Source organism: Zosterops lateralis (genome assembly GCF_965231275.1).
Source record: "Zosterops lateralis genome assembly, chromosome: 4".
In the NCBI taxonomy this organism is placed as follows: domain Eukaryota; kingdom Metazoa; phylum Chordata; class Aves; order Passeriformes; family Zosteropidae; genus Zosterops; species Zosterops lateralis.
This window is the reverse complement of record NC_139765.1, coordinates 67,522,469-67,539,150: the sequence shown is the minus strand read 5'-3', so window position 1 is coordinate 67,539,150 and position 16,682 is coordinate 67,522,469. Positions and strand designations below refer to the sequence as shown.

Below are 16,682 nucleotides of genomic sequence, written 5' to 3'. Positions count from 1 at the left end.
GCGGCACTCAGTGCCATCGCCTGGCTGACAAGGCGGTGCTCGGTCACAAACCGGACTGAAAAGCTCAGAGGCCTTTTCCAGCCTCATCCACCCGCAGGGATTTTCCCCGAGGGGCAGCGCCCCCCACACGACCTTGCCGCTCCAGGGGGGAGCCGGGGAAATGAGAAGGGAACGGGCCCGGGAGGGGGAAGGCGCCGGGCTGGGAAATCCCCGCGGAGGAGGAGAAGGAGGAGGAGGAGGAGGAGGCGGGCCCGGGCAGGGCCGGGAGGGCGGGCGGCCCGTCCGTCAGCTGAGCGGGGCCGCTGCTGCCATGGGCTCGCCGTGAGGGGTGAGCGGGGATTTGGGGTCCCGGGGCCGGCACAGAGCGGGGGGCGGCGGCGGCCACGGCCGGGCTGGCCCGGGGGTGACTCGGCGGATCCGGGGCGGGCCTGCGGGAGGGAAGGGAGGGCAAAAAGGCCGTTTTGCGGCTCCCGGGGTCGGTCTGGCCCAGGGACGGAGCGGCCGTGCCTCGGCAGGGGCGGGGGAAGGCGCCGCAGCCTCCCCGGCACCGCGGCGGGGTGTGCGGGAGAACGGGGAAAAGGGGGACGAGAAAGCGAAAATGAAAGTTAAAAATCAGCGGAAACGGGTTCTGGGCGTGAAAGGCGGCGCCGGCAGGGCCGGGCCGGGCGGGCGGCGGGGCCCGAGCGCTGTCAGGGCTGGGAAGGGAGTGGAGTGTCCTCTGGTTCCCAGGGAAGGGTTGGTTTGCCCTAAAGACATCCTTGGGATCATGTGTTTTAGGCCCATGGGGGATTATCCTAGACTCAGGGATACTGTGGTGTAGCGGGGTTTGAGGCATTGAAGTTGCCTGTGTGCTGTGACAGGGCATGTGCCTTGCGCGTGTTAATAAAATGGGGGTGTGATTATGCTTTCTTTATAACTGGGCAAGAAATTGAAAGTTTTCTCTTGGCAAACCTTGCAACAGCTGCTTCAGAGATGTCCAGCAAGTTGAAGGGCCGTCCTGCTGAAAATGGAGAGCATTCCAAGAGTAAAATGGAAAATGGAGTGGACAGTGTGGCTGCCCCAGCCCTCAACACCTACACCCCCGAAGAGATGGTGCAGCAGATGAAAGAACTAATCACCGAGAACAATGAGTTAAAAGGTGAATGTGCACGTGAGCTGGTCTTAAAATTCAAGAGCCCTGAGTCTCCTCTGAAGGGTTTGTTTTGTCCTATGAGTATGAATTCTGTGTTTGTTTGCCCTTGTTGGGTGTAGCATTCGCTGTATAAACCACTCTGCACGTGACAAGGCCAGTTTGATAAGACACATCAATAGGATATTTGGTAGCAGACATCAAACTGAGTTGGTGTGGTAGATTAGGGGGAGAACAGCCCAATGGAAGGGTGACTTACTTGCTCTAGAGTTTTATATATAAGTGGTATAGCACCGTGTACTTTAGAAGGTGACATGAAAAATCCCTTCCTATGATGTGTTATTTGCTCATCAACCTCTGAAAAATTTTTTTGGTTTGTATTGTAGAACTGTTGGCTCCATTACAAACATTTTGCCAAAGCTGTATTAGGAGGGGTGGGTACTGAACTTTCCATACTTCAGAAAGGAGTGGTGGCTATGGCAGGGTACATCTGTGAGAAACCACTAGCCTTCCCTGAAAATTCCTAATGATTCAAGTCCTTTGTGTGAGACAGATTTACTTCTGAATATGGAATTTAGGTGTCAGTTATTTTTTTCTTTAAATGGTTAGAGCAAAACCCAGGGGATCTGAGAATTCTCTGTGTAGAAGACAGAGGTGTCTCACTGTTTATGACAGCAGAGCATGGAGTCACGTATCTCCTGAATTGTGATTTTACACTGGTGTTTAAATTCTTCCTGAATCATTTTTGGACCTAGTCCAAGTTCTCTGTCTCATGGGAATCTAGCAGGAAAGTTGTTTGTAGAAGTACCTCTGGTATTTTGCTAAAAGGTCTTATAGAAGATAATGTTCTGGGACATACTTGCTGCTGCTGTAACCCATAACTTGCAGAATCATTCTCCAGACTATATTTTTTTTTATAATCTGAAGGATGTATGGGTAGTTTATCATATGACACCAGGATGTAATGGAAATTACTGGAAAGTACAAGTATCAAGGATTTTTAAGCAACTGGCTTTGAGTTGTTTACTTTAAAAAAAAGCATGTCTAAAATAATTTCATTGATTCTGCCTAAAAATCTTGTAAGCATTTTGCAATAGTAAGACTGATATTATTACATACTGACTTTGTTACTTACAGGGAACTGACTTGGCTGTTGTTTGGTATATTTTTTCAGTGATTGCAATGGAATCTTTACCAAATGTTGGGGGAGAGCATTGTTGGGCATATTTGATTTGATAGCATCTGCTTCCATGCAGTAATTTACCAGTCTAGGATGTTTTCCCTGCCAGATCTCAGTAGTTTTAGTAGCTCAGTTTAGTTTCATTTGGGCTGATCACATAAACATCACACACAGCAAGAAACCAAGTATCTCTCAACAGGATACTGAGTATCTCTTGTGAACAATCCTTCTGGCTTCTTGGTTTAGGAAAAAAGTCAAGAAGTCAGTGAGTGTGTGGGCATGTGATCTCAGCAGTGGATTTCCAGCTATTTATTATAGTGCTAACAGACTATGATAAGGTTAGGTTTGGCCTGGTATTTAAGGTACGCCAGACAGAGGCTCACATTTCATACCCAATTATTGCCAACCCATTTGATGCTGAAGAATGCTGAGCTCAGTGTGGTGGAAATCTGCTGTTTCATGGACAGAGGATTAATGTGATTCAATGTCTTCTCTCTGGCCACCATTTAGAAGCCATGAAGTTGCACAACCAAGCCATGAAGGACCGATATGAGGAACTTTCCACCTGGAGAGAAAAGCAGAAAGAAGAACGAGAATTTTATGAGTTGAAGTTTAAGGAGGCAAAGCAGTGCTTGCAGGCCAAGTGCATTGAAAATGAACAGCTACAGCAGCAACTTCAGAGCTTAAAGGAAAGAGAAGAAGGAGCTGAAATGGTAAATAAGGAATAGGTTAGATTAACATGCTTTTGAATTGAAAAGTCTGGAGCATTCAGTCTCTTCTATGGTTCTGGGATTCATCACACTGAGATGGTTTCAAGATTTGTTAAAATCTCCATTTTTATCCTTAGCTCTAAGAAATGGTCTTGACCTGACTTGCTTTATAAAGTGAGGCCTTTCAGAGTGGAGTAACAGAAAATTATGGCTGAGATAATTTACTGAGACAACACCCGAGATAATTTACTTTTTTTGTTAGCATTTAATAAACAATAATAATTCAACTTTTTTACATAATTAATAAGAACTAGAATTTCTTGCTAATTTTTCATTTATTCTTGGCTGTCTCTTTACTTTATCCATCCCTTTACTAGTTAGATTATCTGTCTCTTGTGATCCTTTAATTGCTTTTTGTATTATGTTTCCAGGGAGAAGTTGACATGTAAACAAGAAAAAAAAAAATATGTGCCATCTATTTTTATTTACATCAGTCTTCTTTTATAAAAGCTCTTTTACTGAGGTCAGATTAGATCTGTGCTTCTGCTGCTCCATTTGAGCCTGACTGGGCATTCTCTCTGTGTCCTGCCTTTGGCTCTGTTACAGATCATTTCTAATGTTGCAGGAGGCTGCACAGTAGCCAGGCAACATTTTGCAGGTGGTTCTGAAGCCATCTGTGGGCAAAGCTGATCAAAACAAAACCTGCTTTGTGTCCCAAATAGTTGTATGAAAAGTTACTGAAGAATTGCCATGCAGAGCCAAACTGATGCATTCTGGTGTCTGGTACCTCCAGGACCCATGTGGGTTCAACAGATTCTTAATCAGATTCTCAGTTGTCTAATGAAGGATGAGTGTATTAACCTTTTTCTCAACAGAGTTACTAGTAGACTCTGCTTTCCTCTCCTGACTGTTTTATGGAACTCTGTAAGAAGTGTTTCAGCGCATAAATCAAAATTGGCCAGTAAGCTCAGAACATGCAAAGGGGAGGAAGGTCATGTTTAAATAGTGTGACTGTGTAAGTATTACTTACACAATCTTTACAGACTGAAAGTTGTGTTTCAGGATTGTCAGGAAAACTCAGGATTTCATAAACCGTATAGAATTTCATAATTTCATATCTGCAATGTTTCTTAAGGGAAAATAGAGGATTTATAATCCTTCTATCTGTTGTAGAACTCCTTGTACTTTGAATGCCTAAAGTATGCTGTTGCCAGAGTTTTCCAGCCTGCTTGAGAAATCTAAAATATCTCTCCTTCCCTGGAACTGACTCTAAATGCATCCTCTTTGAGTATGAGCACAAAATCAGGGGCAGCAGCAGGTCAGAGGGGCGGAGTGGTATTGTGGGATGAGACACTGTCAACATATTTGGAGATTTGGCATAAACATAGTTTAGAACGTAATTCAGACTCCAGGAATTGTTCAGAATTTGCATTGATGGTATGTGGTGTAATAAAGGCATTATCAGGAGGTGGAAGCTCAGGTTACAAAACGAGGAAGAAACAAACTCACAGGGACAGTTTCATAATGGGGAGCAGCATTTGAAGGAGAGGGAAAAAATGAGTCTTGCTGGTTATGTATAGGCTTAAGAGAGGGTTTTGAGAAACCTAGAGAAATGGAAAAGGCAGAAGGCAAAGGAGATGGTTGTGATTGGAAGGAGAGAAGCTTGGGGAGAATCTCTGAGTAACAGAGACTTTTTATGAAGGTCAAGGAATTGGGAAGATTTATACATGGAAATGGGGTACAAAGAAGCTAGATGGTGGGGAAAGGCTAAGAATGGGGTGTGTGGGTGAGCTGGCTGCCCAGTGATCTTTTTTCCCCTTGGTTAGATTTGGGAAAAGAGGAATAGGGATATGGGTGAAAAAATGTAGTCATTCTGGAGGTTGGCTGATACCCTGTGTGGTAGCAAAAGGCATAGATTCAGGCAAAATTTTCATCCTAATTATCTGTGCATTCAGAGAACGATTCCCATATTTTCCAGCAGTGGGATGCCCAGTGTTTGATTCACTTGCTTTCACAGTTTAGACTTCTTGCTGTTTAGTGAACCAAAACATATTTTAGGAGTTGTACTATGGGATTTTTCAGGCAAGCCTGAACAGAAGAGAAGGGATGTAGGACACTATTATGTTCAGGCTGTGTGGTTCTTGGCTGGTGATCCCTTTTGGTCAGCTCATGCAGGGTGTGTTTGTCCCAGGAGGGCAGCCTGGCTCCCGAGAAGGAAGTGAGGCAGCTGAAGTCCCAGGTGCAGCGGCTCCAGGCTGAGAAGGCAGATCTGCTCGCCATCATCTCAGAGCTGCAGGTCAAGCTGAACATCTCAGCAGAGGATTCCTTTGTGGAGATTGGGATCAATGTAAGTAAAGGGAATAACAGGAACACAGTAACCTGCAGCCAGGTGCCAGCCTAAATAATTCTGTCATTCTTTGGTCTCTTACATTACCTACCGTAGAGCACTTGTGTGTTACAAGATAGTGTAAAGGTGGTAAAGGACTTGGAATTAGATTTTGTCCTTCCACTTTAAAGCTCTAAGTAAAGTAATTTCATAGCCTCTATTGCACTAGTTTAAAATGTTAAGTCTTGTCTTAGTTGGAATTTCTGGGAACATCAGTACTATGCACAGATGGGGCATTTTCTTTTGAGAATGGGGCTTATTTCCTACTGACAGATAAGTAGAGATGCAGGCAAACAAAACTTAAGTGCAAAACTGCAGAGAGTATTCTCTAGAGGCATAAAAATGCACTTTTTTTGCTCTTCTTGTATCTGGAAAATCTTCACAGGCAAACTGAAATGTGAAAATTCAGACCTCTGCTATCTATCTATTCCCCACATCCTCTCTCTGGAGAGTAGATATGCAACAAGAAATTTTAAAAATGTAATTAAAATTTGTTTGGAGTTGTCAGAGAAAACTCAGGGGTACATTCTCCTTTTTATTTGCTAGAAGAATTCTCCTTTGGGCTGCAAAGATCAAGGAGTGGAGTTTGTAGTGGAAAAGAAGAGTGGTTCTTTTAGGAGGCTGGAGAGTGATTTCTAGGCTTATATTGAAAGTCACTTGCAGTGCCATTAACTTGCTGTGTGGTGCTTAGTCATCTCCACAGGGGAGAGTGGATGTGGAAGTTGCTGATGAATGGAGAAGGGTGGATCTCATTGTTGTTCCTGTTCTCTAATCAAGCTGGAAGAGATACAGGGAAAGGCATGTGAAGCATTTAAATTAAGAATTTCCAAACATGAAGATAATCTGTAGGAGTTTTTTTATTTATCTGTATTGCCATGATAGAAATTCTCCCTGTTTTTCTTCGTTTCTTAACTCAAATAAATAAAACCTTGACCTGCCTAGTCCAAATACTGAGCTAATAGTGTTTTTTTTCTCTCCTAGGAAGGGGAAATAAATAGAACTGCAAAGGAACATCAAGAGAATAGTGATGAAATGCCCAGTAATGTTGCTGTCTACATGTACGTAGGTTCCTGTGTGATATGTGTGGTTCAGACTTCTGCCTCGGGTTTTGGTTTCAATGTAAGGGAACCTCTTTCTATGAGGAATGCACTAGAAAATCCTCTTTGGCTTTGCACCCCTCCATTGCAGTAGCTCTACCTTCCTAGCATGTGGTAAGGCCCTCAGCTCTTTGACATTTTTCCTTCCAATTTTTACTATCTGACAAGAGGGAGTGTATATTCTGGCCAGTTGGCCAGGCATTTATGGACATTCTGACTTGCCAACCCTTCAGGCTTTTAAGAAAAGACAAAGATAGAGGCTGCAGAGACTTCTTCCCTCCTAATCATTGGAGACCATCTAATAGAGCATCTGTCCTCTACCCTATTGTACTGATATTGGTAAGAGTCAGAGGTCTTGTAGTCTTTCAGATCTGACCCTCTTTGTGTGTGGTTAGTATGAAGTGTATCCATGATGGGGTAGACACACAGTGCAATATGGTCCCTACTTTTCAGGTTACTGGGTCAAAGATGCCAGCATTCTGTTCAGGTTACTTCTCAAAATTTGATCTTTACATCAGCTCCAGGACACAAGGGACTTTCTTGCCCCTGGCTGAACCTTTACTCCTTGTGGACATAGACATCTGATACTGTTCAACTTTCCATTTTGCATACTGCCCAGTTTAGCAGCTGATGGTTTTGGCTGAACTTTTATTTACTTTGTTCCTTTGCTTTTGAAAGAGAAGGATATGGAAAACGCTGAGGACAAAGCAGGCCAGAAAGGTGTGCCCCATGTTGTCACATCCTATGTCACTGCAAGGGAGAACAGTGCTTCAGTGCAATATCACAGAAACTTGTCCTTCACCATGCAGATAAGAAGCTGAAGGAGGAAAAAAAAAAAGGGTGTTACAGTTGTGAACAAAACTGAAAGGGTTGCTGACCACAGACCAAACCACAAGTATTAAGCCTGTTGTTAGTTGTGGCTTGTGAGAACACTGATTATGACAAGACATTCCCTGTGGAACTTGCTTACCTTTGGAGGAGAATCTGGGCCATATCCACAAGAACAGGGTGCATACGTACCTCTTCAAGTATTCCCAGTGTCACCACGTGTCTTTGTCCAGCGCTGAAACTTTAGATGGGTGCTGTTAACAGGTTCAAAGAAATGTGATCCACTCAGGATGGATTTATTTCTGTAAGGGTAGAACTGCAGTAAAAATCCCCTGATAAAAGTTATCTCCTTAAAATATCCTGGCTGAACACTGTCTTTTGGGTATTGAATTTTGCTCACCAGAGGTTTCTAGCTCTCAGAAGCACACAGAAGAATCTTTGCTTTGCTTTCTTTTCTGAACTACAAAAGCAGAATTTTTAACACATGCTGTTTTACAGCTGAGACTCTAAAAAGTACAGTCTAACTTGCCTGTCTTCTATACAGTTTGGAGATTTTGACTTTCTGTCTTGATGGCCATAAAAATGGATATAATGGAATACAGTATTTTATCACTATTTTTGGATTTGTTCTGGTTCAGTTTACAGTAGCATAATATGATTTTGAAAAGAGCTATGAAATGTGAGGAAGATGAAACATTAAAGAGATTTTTTTTTTCTGAAAAAGAAAGTGATTTCTGATGACCATTTTTAATGGGATATGCTTTCTTTTCCCTAAAGGAATGAGGCAAAGATAAGAAATATTCTGTGCTTTATTGCAAAAAAATGTTGTTTGTAGGAGTAGACCAACAGCATTTTGCACAAAGGGCTGCAGAATAGGTCAGAATAAGTGCATTGGGTTGTGTATTGTCATTACTGCTTTTGCTTTCCTTGCTTAAGTGCTAAATTATTCCCTCAGCTGGAAGGGGACTGCCTATGCCCTTCATTTGCACAATAGGGGCTGGGGCTACTGATCTTGGCCATTGGGAATGAGCCCTTTGCTCAGTGGTTTCCAGCACTGTGGGAAATGGTGGCCTCTCAGACTGGATCCCAGCATTAAGGTTAAGGGAGTGCTCTGCTAAAGGGGTAGCTGTTGTTATTTACATCTGGTTTGGTTTGAAGCAGGAGCAAATCTGCAGATGAATCTAAGAATTTGGAGTCTGAGGAGCTAACTGTCAGCCAGCTGCTCTGCTCCCTTAGAAATGAAACTCAGAAGAGGGAAAATCTTGAGAAGGAGCTGCAGGATCACAAAGAAAGGTATGAATTAGCTGCACTGTAACATTTGGAGCTGTTTTATTTCAGGGCTGCTCAGTTACCAAGTCTCTGAATGATCAGCAACAAGCTGAAATATCAGTATGATTTAGATGAGGAATTTTCTGAGCACTAGGTTGTAATAACATTTTGTGGTTGTCTGTGTAGGGATAAACCACAGTTCTCTTCCATGGACAAAAGAAATCTCTTTTATTATTATTTTGATTTCCTGAAGCACCACAGATCAAGGCAAATCACCCATTTCCTCTTGGATTTGAACTATCCCTGGGTTATTCAGAAAGACAGGATGACTAGTTGAGGCTGTTCTCTCCATTCACTCCTCCACAGTTACTTGGTTTTGTATGAATCATCTCTGTGTGGGGCCTTAACCAAATCCCTATGTCTAAAACAGGATTATAGTCCTCTTCGTGATATTGGCAGGCTACATTTAGCAGTGTGTGAGCTTGCAAAAGCTCCTTAGAAATGTCTAAAATAAGTTTAATTCCAAACTTTTCTAAGAGAGAGAGAGACCTGTATGAGAGTCTGTCTCAGCTCAGTTCTGTGGGTGTAAATCATCACGACTGTTCAGGAGTGGCAAATTCCACAAGCAGTTCTAGATCCCCACTTCAGAGGGACAGAGTAAAACTTCCTGGACATTATCTACTGTGTCACAGTAATTGCTTCTATTTGGTCTTCCTAGAAGAGATAATGAGCCATAACCAAACAATTCTTAGAAACCTCAGCCCCTGAAAATACCACAGGAGAACAGAGGCAATATTAATCACTGGATTCAGTGAACAGAGTGACCTATTTCCAAAGAGTTGGAAGTTTTGGGTTGTACCAAAGATCAATTCCTTTGGACTGAATGTCATGACCTTCACCACACCTGCAGACTTACACATCCATTTTAATTAAATGTACACACTGTCCTGTGTTCTTCAAGAGCCCCCATGATTGTGCAGGCCTTCCTGCATGTCTTTGCTTTCCATTCTGCCTTGTGGTTTTTGGTTGTTTGTTTTTTTTTTTTGTGAATGTGGTGTTACAAAGAGAGTACATCACTTGCATGTAATCCTTGTATAGTCACAATCTCACCTGAAATATAAACCAAATTCATCATTATTGGCTCCTTAACTCTTTTCCAGACTGTCAAAGCTGGAGAAGGAGACCAGAAACTGCCAGGAGAGTGGGACACAAACTGAACAGGAAGAAGAGAGTTCAGAAGCTGTAAGTACCTGTCCTCACCAAGATACAACAGCATACAGCTGACCTGTTGAGGTCACCAACCTCAGGGTCTAGATTTCCACTTGCAGTCAGGGAGCAAGGAGAAATTTTCCTGCAAAGGTAATGGAAGTGAACTTTGATGTATCTTAGAGGTGGTTCCAAATTACACCAGCCACTGCAAAGGGGTGGGACTGGGGGCCAAGTGTTTGGGAGGCTGGACATATTGTATTTGTACCACATTGCCCTGGCCATGCCCAGTAAACAGAGGGAAACACAGTAATTTCTAGCTCCAGAAATCATCTAGACTGTGTGAATTTCCTCACTGCTGCCTAGGTCAGCTTTTGGATCACAATCCAGTGACAGTATACTGTAAAACAGACTTGAAATGTAGAGCTCATATGGTACCTGCTTTATATTTGTTCATGTTTTCAGTGGGATTACAATGGCAGGGTGTAACTATCTTGGATTGAGACACAGTTCCAGGCAAAAACTTAGTCCTGATGTTTTTAATTAAGATTTAAAAGAATGAGGTTGGGATTCATCTCCAGTCAGATGCTTTAACTTCTGTGCCTGCAGCTGTAAGCTTCTGTGTGAAGTGAGAGTGCAATCCCATAGCCTTGGAGGTCCATGCTGGTTCAGTGCAACTGCATAATACAGTCAACTAAGAGTGCTTGTGTGTGAGGTGTGTGAGTTTCTGAAGTGCTGCATGGGACTTGGAAAGGCTATGGGACCTGCTGGAGACCTGTGCCTTTCTGAAGGTCAGGACAAGTATTTTAGGGCTGGGTTGGTTAAACAAGACCAGTCTGTAGGTCAAGAGGTGCCCTTTCTAGAGAAAGCAGATGATGTCTCGGTTAATTAATGTTTTCCAGTGCTCTTATCTCCACTTTGCCTGAGTTACAGCCTGTGCCCAACACTCCTCATTGAAGTGGATACTGAGGTCAGCACTTGTGCTTGTGCTGGCAGCCGGTTCCATGTTCACTGTTGTGTTTTTTCAGAGGCTCTTGTCAGCAGAGCTCATGTTACTTGCCTCTGTGGTAAAATGTAGATCTTTAGTGGAACAATGGGGAGGTGCAGTGTGGAATAATTGTAAAGCCTTGTAGATGAGGCCTTACTACTAAGTATAGAGTCTAACTTTGCAAACTACTTAGGCTGTTTTTTCTACAGTGAGACTGCTTATCTTTCTCAGCCTGTAACTTTACTATCTTGAATTGTCCATATGTAATTTTCATAATTTTTTCTCTGAAAGGTTGGCAGTGAAGTAGAAACCCTGAATCTGCAAGTTTGTGCTCTGTTTAAAGAGCTTCAGGAAGCCCATGAGAAGTTAAAAGAAGCAGAATTGATTCAGAAGAAACTTCAAGAAAAGTAAGGCTCAGAAGAGCAAAAGCTCTGTCATGACATCCAGTACATACTTTTATGACAACTCCCATCTTGGGAAACTCACCACTTGTACAAATATCAACTTAAATAACTGTTTCATAGAAGTGCTGTAAAAGAATGGTCCTTATTTGTAAGTGGTGAAGTGCAGAAATACAGCAATTGTCAGAAAATCTGAGCTGTCAACCTAGTTCTACAAATAGAACCTCAGTGCCTTGAATTATAAGATTTGGGTTTTAACCCTTCATGATGTAAAGAAAAATCTTTTCTGTTTTGTCCTACATAAATCAATCCCTATTCTGGCCTTAGGGGAAAAAGCCAATGAACTTGGTTATAACCTTTTCACATGAGCTGTCTGGGCTTTTGAAGAAAATTGTGTAGGTTATAAAAGTGGTTACAAGACCCTCAGCTTTTTGCTTAGTTTCCTGTCAAATTCCACTTCTTGGAGATTCATAATAGTAAGGAAGTAAGTGCTGGTTTCTATAGCTTTGTTTTCTGATAGTTGTGTATAAACAGATTTTTGTCTTTCCATGTTCTTCATCAAAATAAGCCTTTGAAGTGAACCATACAAATACTCTTTTTGCTTTGCTATGCCTCATAGGGAATATCCATCAGGAGAGGGTGAACAAAAGAGATCAACTTTTTTTTTCTTTTCTATCAGGTGCCAGGTACTGGAAAGAAAAAGCTTGGTTGCTGCATCAGAATTGGAGGAGAAGCAGCAGCTAATATACACCGTCAAGAAGCTGGAACTTCAGGTGGAGAGCATGCAGGCAGAGGTCAAGCTGGAACAAGCCAAGACACATGAAGAAAAGTAAGTATGACTTGGTTTTGTATTCCAGGGAGGTATTTTCAGTGAAGAAGTGAAGTCCAAGGGAACCTGGCCGAAGGGGAATTGAATCTTTTGTGTCCTGCATGCTTTGAAACTCTGCTATGTTTGTAGATTATGAAGTAGAAGCCTTTATTCTTTCATCTACTGAATTTCTCACTTAGGAATACCTGAGCTGTCAACTCTGATTTGTATCTTCCTTTAACCATAAAGTCAAAGGTGGAATAGAGCTGGGTGTAACATACAAGTGGAGGAAGCGGAGAAGTGACAACAGCTGTGCCACTGCCTAGCAGGGGTAAATGCAGACACGTCCTGGAGGGCAGGGACAAGTCAGGCAGTGACAGTGCTGGGAAAGTGACATTAATGAAGAGGTCTGCAGTCCATACAATATGTATGCACTAGGAAAGTCAAATGTGTGCTGAGGCTGAGGTAAAGAGAGGCTGTTTGCTTTGGCTGCCTGCTCCCTTTCATGTGCAGTCCATGTAAGGAGTGTGAAAATGTCAGTCCAGGCTGTTCAGAGAGGCTGAACTTCCTGAAGGGCATGTCTTCAGCTGCTGCAGAAGCTGCTCATTATCTTTGGAGTCCATGTCTGGTTGTTCTGATGTTCTCCTTCATTTGAAGCCTGAGTCAAGACTTGGATGTCTTCCTAAAAGGGCTGTTACATTTTGAACAGAATTTGTGAGCTTCATATAAAAATACTGAGTGATGGATTCTTCAGTATGAAATGCAGATGATCAGTAAGAACATTGGTTTGCACTCAATCCATGGGTAGAGCAGCACACAACTCATTTGAAGTGAGGTATTGAGACATGGAGCGTGACTTTTTCTCACCAGAAATGCAGGCTGATTTGCAAGGAGCTGGTAGTGGCTTTTTTAAAAGCTCTAACATTATTTAGATTTCAAAGAATTGATTCAAACCTTTATCTCTTTTCTTGTCATAAACAGGGCAAGATACAATAACCTGCAGGATTCATATAGCAAACTTCTTCCAGAACTCACTGAGGCAATGAAAAAAATTGATGAAATGAAACTCAAAGAGGTAAACTCATCACAAGAAGAAAATCATAATTGATTAGGACTGAGGGGGAAGAAAGAACATCTTTAGGATCAAATTTGGGTGGGAAACAACTGTCATCCTTTCTCCATAATTACATGCAACATAGCAGCACTGCTCTGATAAACATAGATCCTGTGCTGTCAGTTACAGAAAACTTTTATCCACACATCAGTACTTCCATGGTGTTTTCTGGGTAAGATCTTATCTGCAGTGCAGTGCAGCATAGATTCCAGTCCTTAGTAGTGATAGATACATCCGTGTTCCTGCAGCATCATTTATAAAATTGTGGGAAGGTAAATCTCTAAACATTTTTGTATTCTTAAATAGAATGCCTGCCTCAGTGAGGTCTTGTTAGGACCTGAACCACCATGGAAGTGCCATATTGTTCTGTGTCATTTCAGAAACTAGGAAAAGGTCTTTTACAGTGTCCACTAGGGGGTTGTCTTTCAACTTGATACAATGTAGTTTGAAAGCTCAAAACTAATCTTTAAGGTAAAATATCAGTCACCACTGCTGTCTTAGTCCAAGTTCCTTTGGTGACCAAAATAGGAACCTTTTCCAAGGACAGGAGGAATAAGAAGCAAACTTTCACTTGGAGAAGGGTCATATTCAGAGTTCATCTCATAATCACTGTTCTTCTTTGCAGCTGGACAGAGTAGATAAAGCTGTGGTGGAACAACTGACAGCAAAGGTGGAGTTGGCAGAACAAGCCCTTGCTGCAAAGCAGCTCCAGATAGATGAGATGAAGCAGCAAATTGCTAAGCAAGAGGAAGACCTTGAAACGATGTCTGTGCTCCGTGCTCAGGTATCAGCTCTTCTTCTTCTCAAACTGGCTACTTTCCCCACCCAATATTCAGAAACCAGGAGGCATTTAATGGCTCACTCTGAAATGCTGAATACATTTTCTCAACTTCAAAGCATAATTCCCCATGCTTGGCTTGCCTTGCAGATCCCTGCAGAGCCTTTACCCACTATATTCTAGGGCTCTGTAGGAGGAACTGTGTATGCTGAAGTCTGGCACAACTAACAGAAATTGGGAGTAGATGTGTATTTAAAACCACTGGCTTAAGAATCACTGCATATATTTTAGGAATGATTTTACTCAAACCAGCATGTGTTAAGTGACTAAAAAGGGTTTGCCTCACATTTAAGGCACAGAACTGGCATCTTGGCCTGGTTCTATTATCAGAACCCCAGATTTGTCAGTGTAATCAGTCAAGTCACCTCCTCACTGCTTGTCTGTGCCTCTGTACAGCAGAGGCAATACCTGTGTCCCAGGTAAGACATTGGAGTGTTTTTTACAGAGTGCAGAAACTGTTGGTCTCCTTCACCTTGTGACAAGTGCAGGTCTTGGCTTTGCAGTGTGTGCATGTTTTGAGTAGATGCAGATTATGATACAGATTTGTGATTTTGACATATACAAATATGGTTCAGTCAAAGTTAATTTTCAGTCTGATTCCATTTCTCTGATCAGATGGAGGTTTATTGTTCTGATTTCCATGCTGAGAGGGCAGCAAGAGAGAAGATCCATGAGGAGAAGGAGCAGTTGGCTGTCCAGCTGGCATACCTACTAAAAGAGCAGCAAAACTTTGAAGATCTTGGCCGGTGAGAACAGACTTTGGCTGAACTGCCTTTGCACTGTCCTGTTACTCTGTTTACTGGTGTTGACCAACATTGTCTTGTGAGCATCTCAGTCTAAAGGCAAATACTTTTGCAGATATTTCTTGCTTAATTTGAATTTAAAAGGAGAAAAAAAAAAGTTAATTGGCTGACTTCTCAATTTTCTGGTAGAATCTCTGTAAAAGTGTGTTAGTTCTTAGTTGGGTGCCTTAGTAAGTTCTCATTTTGGATGATTCATGCTTGGTAAATTCTCCCTGTGAGTTTCTTGGAGTTCTGGCCTCAATTTTAGCTGTGAATCTGCAGCTGATGTTGCTGTGTATGTGCCAGGGATATTTGCTGCTTCTCCAGGAGGTTGTGCTGAGTACACAGTTCTGAGTGGTAGTTGAATCAAGTTACATTTCACATTAACTGTACACTGTGTCCTTTTTATGGTATAACTTGCTTTTCTACTTAAAGCAAATTTGCAGTTTTCCCTGAACAGCTGAGAGTCCTTGGAGCTTTCCAGAGAAGTGTTCCCTAGAACCCTAGGTGTGTGGCTGCCCAAATCCAGCTGCATGACCCTGATTTCAGCAGACCTCTAATATGATCTCACAAAGCAGTGGCATTTCTAAGTCCTGTTTCTGAGCAGCAGTTGTGAACTAAATGCATGACCAATTGACAGGAGTCTATCCTCAGAGCCCTTGATTTGTTTAATATCCACAGAAGCTCTCTGGCAGAGATGCAGAGTCGCCACGGAGCCAGGATGCCGGATCAGGAGCACTCACCTCACCTTGTCCAAAGAGGTACAGCAAGCACCTTCTCCAGCCCTCGGGGTCAGGGTCAGGTTAAACCAGCTTTGCCTGGCTGTAGACAGCTTCCCTATGGTTATTTCTGGCAGCTGGGTAGCTGCAGAGAGCAAAATTGGATAATATAATAGTTAATAATTTTTCTTCTCTGCTTTGCAGGAACTAATAGTCAGGACTGGCCAGAGCAGCAGAATATTTCAATTTATTCATGTCCTAAATGTGAAGAAATTCTACCTGATTTGGACACACTGCAGATTCACGTTATGGACTGCATTAATTGAGTGATGCCCTCCAATTCTTTGTCTTCTGGAACTTTACCTGCCAAACACTTTGGGTTTTTTTTTTTTCTTCTTGCTCAAATAATGCTCAGCTCTTATGTCCTGTGAAGGAGGTTTTCAGGCATTTGCTTATTAATTCAATGGGAAAAGGGTAAAACTCTTCCCCTGCCCTGTAGTCACTAATCTTGTTGTAATCTGCTTTAAGGGAAGGAGTTTTCATAGATTAACAACATGGATGTGCTACAGAACTCTCAGTGTCTGCTGCTATGAAACCTTTCAGGAACATTCCCCTGAAGTGCTCTGCTCTTTGTTTGGCTACTCTGCAGAATGGGGCTGAATCACTGAAGTCAGAGGAGAGATGAGATATTTGCTGATCAAATATATATATATATATATATATATATACACACACATATATATATATCTCAAATATATGTGAGCCTGTAAATACTTCATCTCTTATATACTATACACCAGGAAAATAATACACAAAAAAAGCTGTTTGAGAAGATTTCAGCAAAATGGAATAGTGCTGTATTCATCGAGCATTTGAAGTGAACCCTGCTCTTTCTCCAGATGGCCATTTCATCGCTGCCCTTGTGACCATACTAATCTGATGTTAAATTTTTGATGGCTTATGTAACTTCTTGCTTCAGCCAGATGTGGATAAGGTTTAAAATGGATCAGCTAGGTCTGATATATGTAGCGCCTGGTGTACTCAAATCACTTGGTTTTATAGAACTGTTAATTTTTATGATATTGTCTTAATTTTTCTTTATTATAATAAGAGCATTTGAACTTGTACAGTATTGTGGTAGAAAGCACTGAGATGGATGTAACCTAATTTAAAAAGAGTATAGTGGATTTTCCCTATCAAAATAAATCTATTACAATTATAAATTTA

The 16,682-nt window shown here is 42.1% G+C and overlaps 1 protein-coding gene across 2 annotated transcripts; it reads left to right on the top strand.

Annotated features, from left to right (window-relative positions):
• Window positions 1–228: 228 nt before the first annotated feature.
• On the top strand, window positions 229–16,682 carry OPTN (optineurin). 2 transcript variants are annotated; one of them, XM_083859467.1, is made up of 14 exons: window positions 229–328; window positions 962–1,138; window positions 2,820–3,022; window positions 5,211–5,366; window positions 6,387–6,463; window positions 8,489–8,623; window positions 9,760–9,841; window positions 11,085–11,200; window positions 11,874–12,023; window positions 12,984–13,077; window positions 13,742–13,900; window positions 14,570–14,700; window positions 15,418–15,497; window positions 15,660–16,682. In XM_083859467.1, the coding sequence occupies exons 2-14, from the start codon at window positions 973–975 to the stop codon at window positions 15,779–15,781; spliced, it is 1,671 nt and encodes a 556-aa protein (XP_083715593.1). In that variant the 5' UTR covers window positions 229–328; window positions 962–972; the 3' UTR covers window positions 15,782–16,682. The 2 variants fall into 2 exon arrangements, with proteins under 2 accessions (XP_083715593.1, XP_083715592.1); XM_083859466.1 differs by having other exon boundaries at window positions 253–328; window positions 8,492–8,623.